Here is a 14,708-nt window from a genome sequence, read left to right on the forward strand (position 1 = left end):
AGTAGTAAACAGTAGTAGTAGTAGTAGTACAGTAAGTAGTACCGTACCCGGACCCATCTAGCAGTACCGATACGGGAATTGCGGTGCCACTTTTGGTGTGGCTGTTTTTTTTCAAGTACCGATTAGCTCCAGTTTGATAGATGGATAGATGGATAGTTAGTTAGTTCTAGTTAGATAAATAGATGGCGGTTTACCCGACGCAGGTAGATAGGAACAATCAGAAAAGCAGGTACCGTACGTGCGCCGCCCCATTCGATCCACAGACTTCGACTTGGACTTACCTAAATCTGCTCCGATCCTCGCACTGTACGATGATAAATACCAGTTACTCTACAGAACATACAGTAAATCCGTTTTTCGAGCACGGCAAACTATATAACTCTACCCACGAGTATGATATATAATACTTTTACCTATCGTACTTACCGTGCCATGGGAAAAGTGCTTCACACATAGCACAGGCATAAATAATTAATTAATTAATTACAGATGATGGCGCAAAGCAGATTGGGGTTTCTTTCTTTTTCAGTTTCTAGGAACACGTATTTAGATAGGCGTTCGTTCCGGTGGAAGGGTCGTACTATATACAGTACGAGTAGTGGTGACTGTACTGTACTCGAGTACTGTACAGAGCGCGCGGGCAAGTGTCGGAGGTAGGTTCTTTCATACTCACTTGTACGAGGCAAGGATTTTTATCTGGGAGATGGAGGAGGGGGGGCGCTTGTACGAGTAGTACTCGTACTTTACTAGTATTCGTACCCCCCCCCCCTTCGAGGTACATAAGCCTATAATAATAAAACGAGCTAGGAATCATGGCAGGTATCATAGATCGTACCGTACCTTATCAATCCAACCCCAACCACCACAACCATACACAAACATTTATCCCCCTAGCAAAAGACACCCCTGTGGAAAAAACAAAACAGAAGAGAAGATATTTTACTCGTGTGACACAACGAAGCACCACGAGAAATTCCCCGGGATTACGTACTCGAGTGCATTGACTTTTCGGTCGGTCGGTCGGTCAGAGGATTGCTGGCCTTCGGTACTTCTCTAGCTGGCGGTCTGGCTGGCTGGCTGGCTGGCTGGATAGTGGTGATTGCGGTTCGCTCGGGGTTTGGATCTACGATATAAATGAGGGTGAAGAGGGGTGGGGGGTGGGAAGGGGGTTAGTACGAGAACGTGGGAGATTGATGATGGACAGATGGACAGGTTGGACATTAAGGTACCGGAAGGTGGGAGGGGAGGGATATGTTAGGTACCGACAGATAGGCATTTGGATGTGGCAGTGTTGTTCAGCTTTTTATTTTTATTTTTTAGCCTAGTGGGATTATGCCATGTCTTAAGGTGCCGGAGGTTGATGGATGGCATTGTTTTGTTTAGTAAAGAAAAAAAGATTTTGCTTCTGAGGATACGAGTGAGAATTGAAGTTGGGGGGGGGTTAGATATTTTGGACTTCACTGTAAGTACGATACTGACAAGTATTATACCGCAATGGCTTTAGCTCCAAGGTACTGAAACCGTCATAATAGAGCTATTCTGAAGGTGAAAAATTTAGGTTCAGCACGGTCCAGGGGGGGCTTTCCCGATTCGAGCAATATCCATGATATGTACGAGTACTCAAAGACAGGTCCGTGTTTTAAGAAACTCCGGTCCTAAAGGAAGAAGAAAGGAAAACCCGTCCTTCTCAACTCTCCTCTCTATATCCCCAAACGGAGCGGTATCTCTACTTCGGCGAGTTTAGAGTTCGCCTTCTCAGAAAACGGATTGGGAGTCCAAGAGGAGAAGCTCCAATACAATAGGTGAAATGCGGATAGACACCCCGTTCAAGGCCGGCTCGGTTGATATCACGTGCGGGTCACTCCTCTTCTTCTCCTTCTCCTTCTCTAATATGAACGGGTTCTCTTGCTGACGCACAATGGCAGATCCCGTATGATATACACAAGCACAGCAGGAAGTCTCGAAGCTGCCGGCACTGCACTGCACTGCACTGTACTGTACCACCCCACACACATCAAACCTCCATTACCGTGCTCGAGTACTGTACTGTACAACTCATTTCATCGCACGGTACTATTCGTGCCATAACTCCAGCTCAAACAAGCCCTACTACACCCAGCACGCCCAGCCCTGAACGAAAACGACCTTCCCATGGTTTCACCCGCAGGATTGAAATGAAAAAAAAAAAAAAAAAAAAAATGCGCCCGCTCGACCGCCAAACGAAACAATCATCATTCCGTATGATATGGATTGTATACTATCGTTTTTTTCCCCCAATTGCTTTTCCATAGCACCCCACCTATGACACCCACCCAACCAAGCTCCCCCATCAAACATCACCCGGAACCCAAACACCACCCCTATCCCAAGTACGATACTTCGTATCGGTTAAGTATGATATTGTAAGCACTTGGTTCAAATCGACTTAAAAATATCTATAATACTCGCACAGCGGAAACCCCCCTCCCCCCCGTATGCTGTATGTATCATAATACGGCAAATGCCTAACCTAAACCCCTCCAGGTATTTTGAGAACCCTCTTACCCGGTTCAAACATTGTTTATTTATTTATTTATCCCTTCCTGCTTTCCTTGTTTTACCGGCGGATGGTACCGATTGGGAGTGCGGTAAGGCTTTTTTTTTTTCTTTTTTTTTTTTTCCTTCCTCTTCTTCTCTAATTGCTGCTGCTCCTTCTGGGGCCATTTTGGAAGGGTTTTCGAGGACTTCACGCCGGCGATGGGTTGTGTGAGGAAGTTGCGGTTGCGTGGCATGGCATGGAATGGCACGAGCAGGGCAAATAAGGAAGGGAGCGAGAGGTAGGCGGACGGTCTGGTCCTGTTTGGTACTACTACTACTATAGATTTGTGCATTGTTTGGCAAATTTGGGTTTTCTGTTCGCTCGTTCTTCATGGACCGCTGGATGGATAGAGGTGAGAGGGTGAGAAGCGTCCGAGACATGTCTTGTCTCGCCTTATCTGCTGGATGGCTGGCTGGAGCCGTTGCGGTCCCGACGTGGCGTAATTTATGCCGGCCGGTGAGTTTTTTTTTTTTTTTTCTTTCCGGGCTGTGGCTTTTTTTTTCTTCCTACTTTCTCTCCCCCTCGCCCTCGGTGGTATGGTGAGCGGTTGTGGTTGTGGTTTATAGATTGTCACTCGGATTGGGGATGTCTTTTTTTTTTTTAAAAAAAAAAAAAGAAAACAACAAGGCGTGGAAATGTCTCCAATTGCGACAGGTAAACGGGTAACGGGGTTGATTATGTCTTACAATGATTCCGGCCCTTTTTGTCCCCTTGTGGCTCCTACTCTGGCTCTTAGAGACTCCACTCCTGGAGACTCTACTCTGTTTCCATCTTCTGCCACTGCGTATCCCCCCCTCCTCTCGCTAACCAGCCCACCTTCGCTTGTAAGGAAGCACAGTAGGGATTATCGTTGTCCCTGTTTCCCAAGGGTGGAAACAAAACCCAGCAAGTGTCAATTACCGTAGAGCACAATTATTGTCTCCGGCTTGGCCGAACTAATACGGCACGGTACACAATCAACTTGTGCCGTATGCGGAAATGGACTCTTTGCTTTCTCCCCCATTCCCTTTCCCTCTTAGTGATCCTTACCATTCCTCTTCTTCCCCCTATGGATGGGCGGCAAGGAACCGTTCCCTTCGCGGAGCACCGGTTTTGGTTTTAGCCCTGGTGTCCCTCCCTCCTTCCGCGTTCACGAGTTTGGATTCACCCGAGGACTGGGAACGCGGATGATCATCCGCGAGAACGACTTGCTTTTCTTGCCCAACTTGGGATTGACTTGGCTTGACTTGGCTTGGCTTGGGCTTTCGATACTAGCCGTCGGGTGAGGGAAATAGCGCCATGCAATTGTTCTTCTCTTCTTTTTTGTTACGGCACCGTTGTTTGCGTCCGTTATGATATCTGCTCGTTTCTTGGGTGCTCGGAGGTCGCCGTCGTCGTCGTCGTCGTCGTCGTCGTCGAGATATTTGGGAGCTTTATATTCTCGAGAGTTTATGATGGAGCTTTGGCGTTGCTTAGTTCTGAGGTTGGGGGATCTTTAAGCTTGAGAACCGCTTTGGGGGGGTTTGCCGTATTTGGGGAGTGGATTCAATGGTTCTCACTTATACAGGTGTAGCTAATGCATGCCACATTCTCTGCCACCTGGGGTATATGTAAGTTTCCCCCTCTCGGTGAACGGTATGTGAACGGTATAGTCATCAGGTTTGGTCGCATTTCTTCTTTTCTTGCTGTCATTATCACAGGGTGTTCACGGCCATAGCCTCCAAATTCCTCTTCACGAGCACTGTGTGTGACTGTTTCAACTGGCGGGGATGCACTTCGTTTGGTTTACAAAGTTGACGGCAAGGGGCATTCTTTTACGTGCGTCGCCGCACTTCTACCCATCCCGCACTTTGTGCCCATTTGAATTCCCTTCTGAGGGCTGTTAGAGACTTGATTCAGCGAGCACAGCGTTTTCCCACTTTTCTTTTGGGGGGTGGGGGGGGTGTTAAGTCAAGTCAACAAGAGGAAGGAGTGAGGATTGGGCGAGTGAGCGAGGGAGGGACGGGCAAGGGAGGCGTGTGGGAAAGAAAAAAAAAACAGAAAAAAAGAATGCTGAAGAATCAAGTGCCGTGCGGCAAAAGCAGCAGGGCCACAGATCCACTAGGAAAAAAAAGGTGTATCGTACTGGTATGGCAGCCGTGTGAGCGGGGGTGGGAATTGGGCCCCATTACTGATTGGACCAGTGGGGACTGGGTTTGACGGTGGTGGGATAAATGGGAAAAGTCCAATCGAGTTTGGTGGTGGAAATGCCCCATGTCCCAACGTCGCGTCCCCCGAATCAAATCCCCCCTAACCACTCTTTCCCTCTCTTCCCTCCAAGAAAGAAGCTTCGAAGGCCAAACGTAGTCTGTACTTGTACGAGTACTAGTGCTGGTGGGCTTTCTCCCAACTGGTTCTGTGTGTCTCTCTTTTAGCGTGTCTCCTCGGGTTGTGTCAAGTGCTTCATCCGCTCTTCCTTGTGTCCCTCGACCATTTTGTCCTCAACCTTTGATACACAACAGCGGAAGAGGGAGAGAGGAAACAGTGGAAATTGGAGGAAAAGGAAGAGAGGGAAAAGTAAAGAAAAAAGAAAAGAAGAGAGGAGGAAAGTGTGCAGCCTCATTGCCTATAGTAGATTACCGCACGCTATAGTTCAGGCAGCTACCGGCACTGTGTGATAGCAGTACCGTATGTACTGTACAGTACAGTACAGTTACGTTACTGTGCTCATATCATACACAACTTTATACTGCCTCACCAAATCAAATACCCTCGCCCACATCTAATCACATCCACCCACCCTTACATTTTCATGTCCTCGTTTTTTCATATGTGCTTCAACTTATCCTTCCATCACCATCATTATCATCACCATCACGGCGGGCACATCTGTATGTAGAGAGAGTATCATAGTCGACTTCCCCCACCCACCATCATCTCCCACGAACCCATGTATCCTGACACATCCCATCACCTCTGTTCACTGCTTCTGCCTCTGCTCCGTTCGCAATTGCTTTAACCTGGAGCTGCCCGCTGAATCCTGCTTGCTCGCTGCTCGCTGCTCGTTTCTGCTCCGTCGACGTCTTCCTTACACAGCATACCCTTGACAATATTTTCTGGACCTGTGGTACTCTCTTTCCCTATACCAACACTCTGGGCCAATAAGTGCTTCCCAGCCCGGCCAGTTATTTCATCCTCGAGGCTTGTCCTCCTCCACCGTCCGTCAAACCCTCCACACTTTTGTAACCTCAACAAGACGGACCGCCTCCTCGTGCCTCTACAACCACAAACCGCAATCACGACCACAGCTGCCCACCGTCACCACCATTACTACCACCAACCATCTTCCCACTGCGTACACTAATCCTCATATTATCATATCGTGCCCTACCTTCTTTTTTTTTTTAACCTGCCTTCGATATACATGCGTTTTTGTCTCGCAATAATTCCAGTCATCTTCGCGCCTTTACAAACCCCGCTTCGCACAACTTTGGATTCGCCATCTTTTTCTCATCAACGTCAATCGTGAATCATCCTCTCAAGGCACTGTGTTGGTTGGAAAAAAAATTATATCCTCCTCTTGAGGCTTCTTCAATTACCCTGTAAACAAACAGTCATTATCACAACCCTTTAACCAACAACTCACCAGATCATTATATCTGGCGAACAACTTCCTCGCCCTTCCCAGATTTCGTCTATCTTATACACGGGCCTTTGTTCAATCTCTTGTTTCCTTATTTCCCCAATCCGCTGTGAACTCTTTGTTTGGGTTTACTGCCACGCGACCGAAAAGAGCCGAAAACGGTAACCTTGTTCTACTCGAATCGTGCCACGCAAGTCTTGCAGGAAGAGAAGAAAAGCAATCCAACAGGCAAACTTGTCAGGACAATCAAATCAATTGGCGCCTCCTCACTGTCCCGCCCACACTCTGCCCCCCCCCTTCAACCTCCCACACACCCCCTTCCCCTTCCCATCCTCCTCCCTTGTTATCAAGTTCACATCCACCCGTCTTTTGGAACTGCTCCCGCAATATTCATCATCCTGAGTCGTTTCAATATTCCCCATCTGAAGGAAGCGAGCTGCCATTGCGGTCCGCTTCTCCGCAAACACCGTCATGGCTTCATACTATTCTACGACTCATAACCCTCGAAGGCTGTCCGAGAGACGTGGGATACCCGAACTTCAGCCTCTGGAACCCGCTGGATCATCTAAAGCTTTGATCTTTTCTAGGGTTAGTTTAGACAACGAATTGTACAGACCTGTTTCCCAGGGCTCTTCTGTCATCAGTACACCCTACTCCTCTTATGAAGCTGGCAACAACACAGCGATGACAACCCCAATCACGCCGACTGACATTTCACCTTTCAAGCCTCAAGTGCTAGATATCATGTCGCCGATAACCGCCCCGCCGTCAATTCGAGAGGAGGACGAGGAAGATGATGAGTTGTGTGATTGCAATTGTGGTGGCACTGTCAATGGTACCGTAAATGGTTTGGGTGGTCTAGGGTTTGAGACACTGGTGGATGGAGCTAGTGGACGGACAATGGCAAGAAACTTGTCGGAGAGACTGCACGTTACGACAGGAGGCAATCCGTCTTTTGACCACGATTATCTTATCCATCAATTCCAGAATAGCCACATCAACGGGGAACAGTACTCAATGCCCCCAACTCCCCCTTCTCAATGTAAGATTTTGCCTTTGCGGGTTTGTATGTGCTTTACGAGGACTAATGGCCATTGCAGCTGGAGAACAGGACTTTGATTTCTCGACTATCGACTCCCCCATCCTACGTCCTCGTCGATCTGGTGAACTGGTTATCGACCCGGAATGTTTTTCTTCGGGTCCTCCTTCCCTACCCCAATCGCCATCTAGTGAAGGTGGTTCAGGTCGGAGTCGTGCGGCGACTATCCTCAACATGATTGTTCCTAAAATACGGACGAGTTTGAAGCGGAGGATGTCGAGCCCAAACAATACACCTCAAGTTCCATCAATCCCCTCGGCTTCTTCTATGCCTACTTCCTCAGCTTACTATTCTCCGGGAACACCGCCGGAGGATCATTTGGAGCACTTTTTCCGGGAGCTGAGGCGCCCCAGCGAGAAGTCACTGGCCGGAGATGATGGTATGAGCATCTACTCTGCTGCAGAAGCGGAAGCGCCATTACCGCCTCTGCTGCACCCAGCAGCAACATTTGCAGGAGAAACAGATATCGTGTCCCCGCTTCAGTCGCCGAGGGTTCTAAACACTCCTAGCTTCGGGGGGACGGATGTCTTTCCGGAAATGTGCAACTCACCAGTCCCATCCGAACTAATTTGCTCTCCCTTGCATCCTCCGACGATCTCTCCTTTAACCTCACCTTCCCTAGCGTCAACGTCGCAAACATCGCTCAGTATGCCAGCCCCATCAATGACGCATAGGAAGGTTCCTAGCATTGACCCGGCCACACCACTTGCGCCGAAGAAACTAGCATCTCCGATCACTTTTGTCACTGCAAATTCCCTTGCGGATATGATTGAGGAGATGAATAGGGACTTGGAAGCCTATGACGCTACGCGCGCTCGCATGATTGAGAGTGGGTGGTCGAGTGCGCAGGAGATCCGAAACGTCGAGCTTCAAAAAGAGGACAAAGAGAGGAACTGGAAGCACCGCATTGCGGAGTCGAAGAAAATTCTTGAGGCTGCGAGGAGATCGGAGGTCAAGCATTCGGCGATGTCGAGCGTATCTAGCATCGATAGTCTGGGTGGTAGCTACCCGATATCACCGATCATACCAGTTACAATTCTTCCGGGCGGTGACGGCCATAGCATGAAGGGTTCGGAGCGCGCTCTATCCAAATGATTTGTGGTTTTGCCATTGTTTTATAAGTTACGTTTCTTCTATTGTTATCTCTTGCTTTCAATGGTGCATGACGACGGTGACGATGATGAATTACGCTCCTTCCATCTAATTACGAACTGTTTCTTCATCTCGTTTTCTTCCTAGGGGGTTTTCGGGCGTACGTGTAAATGAAAGATTTTTTGCTTCTTTTTACCTTATTTTTTTTACTCCTACATTGTATAAACCTTTATCCTTCTTACCTGTTACATTTTTTACACTTTTAAAAAGACGGTTGGCGATATCGATTGGGGGGCTATTTCCTTTTGATTTTTAGATGGATTTCTTTTCTCAAAATGGGGTGTCATGTTTTTAATTCACATCATATTATTATCATAGTAGAGCCAAGTGGCTGTGCGAGGGCTGTCTGGTTGTCTGGCCCAGCCTGGGGGATTCTTTCTTTCACATTCTTTTTCCCTCCTATCATACCTCTCTTCCACACTATTTCTCATTATTTCCCTTGGTTTCTGATGGAATGATCAGACGGTGTTTTCGGCATTTCCTCTATCTCTCGTCTAGCACGGTGCGGTACATGTGATGAGAAGTATTTCCTTTATTTCCTTCTTTTTCAGGAGCGCTGTGCAAATTCCCATGCACCCTATCTGCGTGGTGGGAAACAATCTGAAAAATGGAAAAAAGGGCGATTGAGGTGGAAGAAAAGGAGCGGAGCGAAAGAATGAAAGAAACAGGGAATAAAACACCCCCAAAATGTATAGTTTATGTCGGACCCACATGCTCGGGCCTGTCAAATAAAGTGATAGAATAAATACCCAAATATGTCCCCAAAGGGAGAGAAGGGAAACAAAAAGAAAGAGGGGAAATATGCCTACTTGAACAGAAGCGTCTCCGTTTGAAGTGCGTTTTGCACTCTTGAGCGCGCAGGAGTGTACTCCTGCCTACCTACCGCACTTTTCCTTGTACTGCCGTGACGTGGTCTGCTCCGCTCTGTCCGGTCTGCGCACTTGTCAGTGTATTACTCGTGCTCTCACGTTGGGCAATGGAAATCAGGTGAAGGGGAGCACAGTGGGAGTACAGTATCTGGAACGCTGCACTCCATGTGCAACATCACATCAGGACGTTGAGTCGACGAGTGACCGCGCGTGATTGTCGTGGACAGTCCCACGTACCGTAGTTAGGGGCGGGAACGGGGGGAGGGTTTGCTATCATTGGAAGTGTTGGATATTGGTAATCGTGGTGTTATCACCTATACTCCCCCCATCCCGTGGGCGGGCCTTTTCAAAGTGCGCAATGGAGAGGGGGGAGGTAGTGGTGAGCACGATTTGTGTTGGAGTTTTGATCGGGGAGGTGGTTGGGGTGCGTGTGCGTGTGTGCAAGTGTGGGGTGGGTATGGTGAATCCACTCGACCCGACTGCCTCGACTCGGCTCGTGGGTACGGTGATATCGTATCGTATAAACTTCGCTGGGCATTTGCGGTGCGGCCTGATTTCCTTCCCGCCTACGACCAGCATTGGACCCTTTACTCGCTCGCTCCCTCCCCTCACCGTTATCTCTTCCGTCCCATGTTTCCCGAGGTGCACCACCACATGGACATGCGGATCCCGATGACTGGTCGACGCGATAATGTATATAAATATTCGATGCCCCCCTGCGAGACGAATCCTCTCCCCTGGAAACTGCCGGGGGGTTCCAGGATTGCGGCGTATCCGTCCATCCCATCCGTGGATTGGTTGGTCGTCATGAAGCCTCACTCGATCACACACCCCCGACCGCGCTTCCGATGGGCTATCGTATATAGAGCTCTGGCTGTCGGCTTGGGAAGCACGAGTGGATTGGCTTCGGCTGGCCTAAACGACCGTCGCTGGAGAGAGTGGGTGGTTCGGGACGTAGCGGGGTTTGGGTTCGAGTCATGGGGTTGGGGCTTGTGTGTCCACTAGTTTGTCGGGCTGGTTGCGATTGTGGGGATTTGTGGGGGATGCTTGTGTGTGTTTGGTGCCTCACTCCACGGTACATTTCTGATGGGCCTATTGGGGGGGGGGAGATGTGGGACATTTTGGGGCTAATCGGGATTACGTCCGATCTGGCCTGTTATTAGTATCGTAGTAGTACAGTATATCTGGGGAAAACTGGAGAAGCTGAGGTTCTTGAACCCGGCTGTTTCGGGATGTGGGTCGGGAGTGGGTTTTTTTTCTCTTTCAATATGTCGGGATTTGTAGATGTATATCCCGGAGGGAGATGCCCCTGACGCTCGGGACGATGGGGTGCAAAATGTAAATTGGCGGATAAGATTTTTACAGCTCGAGCTCTATCCATCAGCATGTCTATTTGGAGCGTTCGGTCATCAGACATTTCCATCCTGCATGCTGCAGGTATATATCTAGGGATAAGCTGTCTTATCTGATGGGCGGGTATGGTATCTCTCCCGCACGACATCTTATCGCGCAAGACTTCATGGGTGGGGTTCATGTGAGGGGCTGGCCTGCAAGTGTTCATAAAGTATCACTCGAGTATGATTAGGATAGCTATTATCTACCGGCACACATCCACAGCAGGGAGCTGCGTGATGATGATATCTCATCGTGATTATGAGCTGGCGGTAGCCTATCGGTAGCTATGCAGACCATAAGTCTATCAGACGACAGCATTGGTGGTTCGAAGGGGGGGGAACTGTGAAAAAAAGCACCATCCTAATATCACGGTTCAAACCCGTGAACGCGGTCTTATTGATAGTCCGAATCATCATCACCAGATATATGCCTTCCGGCAGGTGAAAGAGAGAAATTTTTTTTTTTTTTTCTCCTTTCACGGTACCACTTATCTATCCTTCGCAATCGGTTAGTTAGGCTTAATTTAGCTTGCATATATCTGCAACGGCTATTCATTGGGAAAAATGCGCCACGAGGCGAGTCATGATGGATGTTCTGGCGCTATTGTCATACGGACGAATAGGATGCGTCGGAGAGAGAATGTAACGCTTTCCGGTGTTTCCGGCCTCCAAAATGGGGAAGTGTGAAGCCGGTCTTTCCCGCCATTGATGTGCGCCGGGAGGTTGAACCTGGGGTGATTTTTTTTTTTTTTTTCCTTCTGAAGCTGCGCTACTGTGAAGTTTGGTGTAATTATGTGTCTCTGGGTTCCGCTTCAGCTATAGCGGGGTGGTGGTGGGGGGGGGGGAGGGGGAGCTCCATGATATCTTGTGATCAAGCATCGGTGTAGGTGGTTCCGCCTGGAATGTTTTCTTGGGGATCTGGATGTTTTCGTGCAAGTTATATATGCTTGGATAGTGGTTTTACGGTAGTTGTCGCATTGTATCACCGATGTGGTGTGAAATCTCGGGATCGAATTGGACTAATGTGGTGGTTGGTGGGATGTTGAGTTGGTTAGAGTGCTTCTTTATTACCGTTGGTTAACGTACTCGAGTAAGGCTCATTGCTTGGCTAAACCGGCTATTCCACTTACATCGTAGTGGTAGTGGGAGTGCTGTCGGCAGTGTTGTGTTGTGCTGTGCTGTATCATGGGTAACTGGTTTTTTTGCTTCTGAAATGGAATGGAACTGCTGTTTTCGGAGGGGGGCATTGGCGCATTCTGTAGCAATAGCGAGCTGGACACCCGAACAGTACCGGCACAACAACGAACGTTGCAATCTTGACTAAACCTCAACTTTTTTGAGCCCATGTCACTCGGATCTGCATGTTTTCTCTCTCTATGCTGTGGAATACGTTGGTCCGTGGATAATTTCGTACCGTTGACGGGAAGTTTGTCTGGAACCTGCCAGGAGTAGACTACGGTAGAAGAATCCAGGTTTCATCTAATGCTCTTTTCCTCAGCACACACCGTCACTGCACCTTCATCGCTCCGATTGGCCCCCCCCTTCTCAATTCCGGGGACACTGCGCTTGCCTGCCCCGGGATCTTCGGGGTATCGCACCTACGATACAATGTGAGGTTCCGTCTTAGAGGCTAACTTAATTTGTTCCGATTTGGCTATCGAGTTATAACTGAGGGGATGGCGCTGTAGGGTTTTCCCACTAATAGGACTTGAGAGCTCATGCAAGTCTTGGTTTGACACCTTGCTGGACTGCGCAAGCCTTGGAGCCCACTACGGCCCCGATATGGCGTATCGGCGGAGATTGCCGTTACGCCAGAAGCTCAGGAAGGGTCAATGCTACCCTACCCCGCTCTGCTAAACTTCTATGATAGACAAGAATGTGTTTGGTATGGTAGACTGCACTACGGTCCAATCAAGTTTGGACACTTCGATTGAGCCCTAGCCTAGACACTGTATTCTAGATCACCATTGCGCAGATAGGGTCACAGAGCTAATTGGCGCTAGTAGGTCGGATTATTGCACCTCAATCGCACCGTTTCGGAGAACCTGCTACCACGAATACGAGTACCGGTGCCTTATCAGAATCTCACGAAAAGAAAGATGGTGGGTCAAGGATTTCCAAGGCTCCCCGGAGATCGCTGGACAAATTTCCCGCATAATTTGACGAATAGACACCTTGGAATGATACCGTGAGAGCACAATCCCTCAAGAATCCATCACGAGAACCTGTTTTCGCTGCCAAACCGCTAACCAGGCTGGCACAATTGTGCAGTATTTAGGGCTGCGCTAGCCTAAGCTTAAACGCGACTCAACCCCCCCCCCACTCACCCGATACGGCAGCCACTGCGCCGAAGGGCATCTCGGGTCGCAGTCGACCGCATGAGCTCGCAGAACGCGGATCATTCGGAGCCGTCGAAACTGCCACCTCATCCAAAGTGCAAATCTCAATGTTATCGACGCCACCCACCACCACACCCGCTAATCCACACCGATACCGAGAGCCGTACAAGCACTCACGCACTCACACCTGTCCTCTCGCACTCGTATTCGACCATTCTTCCCTCCCTCCTGCGGCCAAAGGGAAGTTCCGCATCACCCACACACGCTATTCCGCATCCCGCAAGCGGGGAAACCGGAAGATTTTTTTTCAACCTTACCCAGCCCTACAGAGACCCATCGGAAAATGCCGCGATAAACAATTACCGTGCGGCATCAAACCAGGCCATTCTGGTTGAAGTCTGCCCCATACCGGTAACTTAGTGAAATCCATCCATCGAAACCTGGGAGTTCAAGCGTTCCAACTGGAATAGCTGGCTCCCGGGTGCAGATGCAAGCAGGGGTGGCAGGCATCTGACTTTCTTTTTTTCTTGGACATCCTGGAGACCATTAGCTCGGAAAAACCATAAACATTTGCAATGACACTCGAGTGATCTATCGTGAAGCAGTATTTTAATCAATTTGTCTGGGATGGGAGGCATCACTTCACACATCTCGGAAATCCCGGAAGCGTCAGCAGCCCTAAATCTGGTGGTGTCAGAACTCCTAGGAGGCGGAAGAGGGTGTCGCTAGTTTGTTTGGCACTCTCTTCCTAATCACCCTATTCATTTTTCCTCCTTGCCCTTTTCTCATTCTTCGTCCTCCCAGCACGCCGTAAGCTAGGACAAGGCGGCAAGGCCAGGGAGGTATCAGAGGGTTACAACCACATGAGCGATAACAACACCAACGCCACATGCTTCCTGCACGCCTTACTCGAGTACTGTGTCGTTACCTTATCTCCCGCTCTTTGAGCCCATGACTAGTTGTTTTACTCGGGCTTTGAGTATTTGTTCCTTGGATCAATGCACCAACTAGTCCCGTGGGGTAAGGGGACGTACACTAGTGTTTCGAGAAATTGAGGAGGTGGAGGAGTGGGGAGAAAGAGGGGGAGAAAGGAAATTGGATATGTATGATATGAGAGGTACTCTGAGTAGCCCTACGTGAGGGTCGAACCTAAAAACTTGAGATGGATGGACCCTGAAGGATCTCTGAGAGCCCCGCGCCCCGTTGATTGGGCTGACCGCGCAGCAATGAAGAGGTATCCTCTCGAATGCCAGTTTCATGCGTCTGAACGCCGGCCTACTAGGTTCTGGAGTCTAGTCTGAATCCTAGAAGAATGGGCTCTCGCTATGAGTTAGGCAACAGCAGCTGCGGATGGGGGCTATAGAAAAGATTTCAGCAGAGGATCGGGAAACGATATCGGCCCCTACATCTTTTCCTACTGTGGTACCAGTGGTTCCGTGAATATCGCAACAGCACAAACCCCTCACTCCCGACCTCCCCGTGAATAAACACGGTATCATACCTACGCGCACCTACAGACAGACCAAAACCAGAACCCTTCCTCGTTTCGTATGTGTATACGTACATACGCAGCACAAATAAGCTCCTGGTGGAACCCCGTGAGCAGACCTGCAGTACGAGTACCGTACAGTGCCGTGTCTTACCGTACTGCAAATCCCAGTAAGCTACTGTATTTC

General features: G+C 49.2%; 1 protein-coding gene; it reads left to right on the forward strand.

Annotated features, from left to right (window-relative positions):
- Positions 1-7,545: 7,545 nt before the first annotated feature.
- Positions 7,546-8,711, forward strand: GSTUM_00004002001 (uncharacterized protein; the record flags this gene model as incomplete). XM_002835165.2 has 1 exon in its annotated part: positions 7,546-8,711. The coding sequence occupies one exon, from the start codon at positions 7,546-7,548 to the stop codon at positions 8,371-8,373; it is 828 nt and encodes a 275-aa protein (XP_002835211.1). The 3' UTR covers positions 8,374-8,711.
- Between the last annotated feature and the right edge of the window lie 5,997 nt (positions 8,712-14,708).

This window comes from Tuber melanosporum (genome assembly GCF_000151645.1).
Source record: "Tuber melanosporum whole genome shotgun sequence assembly, scaffold_1, strain Mel28".
Classification (NCBI taxonomy): Eukaryota; Fungi; Ascomycota; class Pezizomycetes; order Pezizales; family Tuberaceae; genus Tuber; species Tuber melanosporum.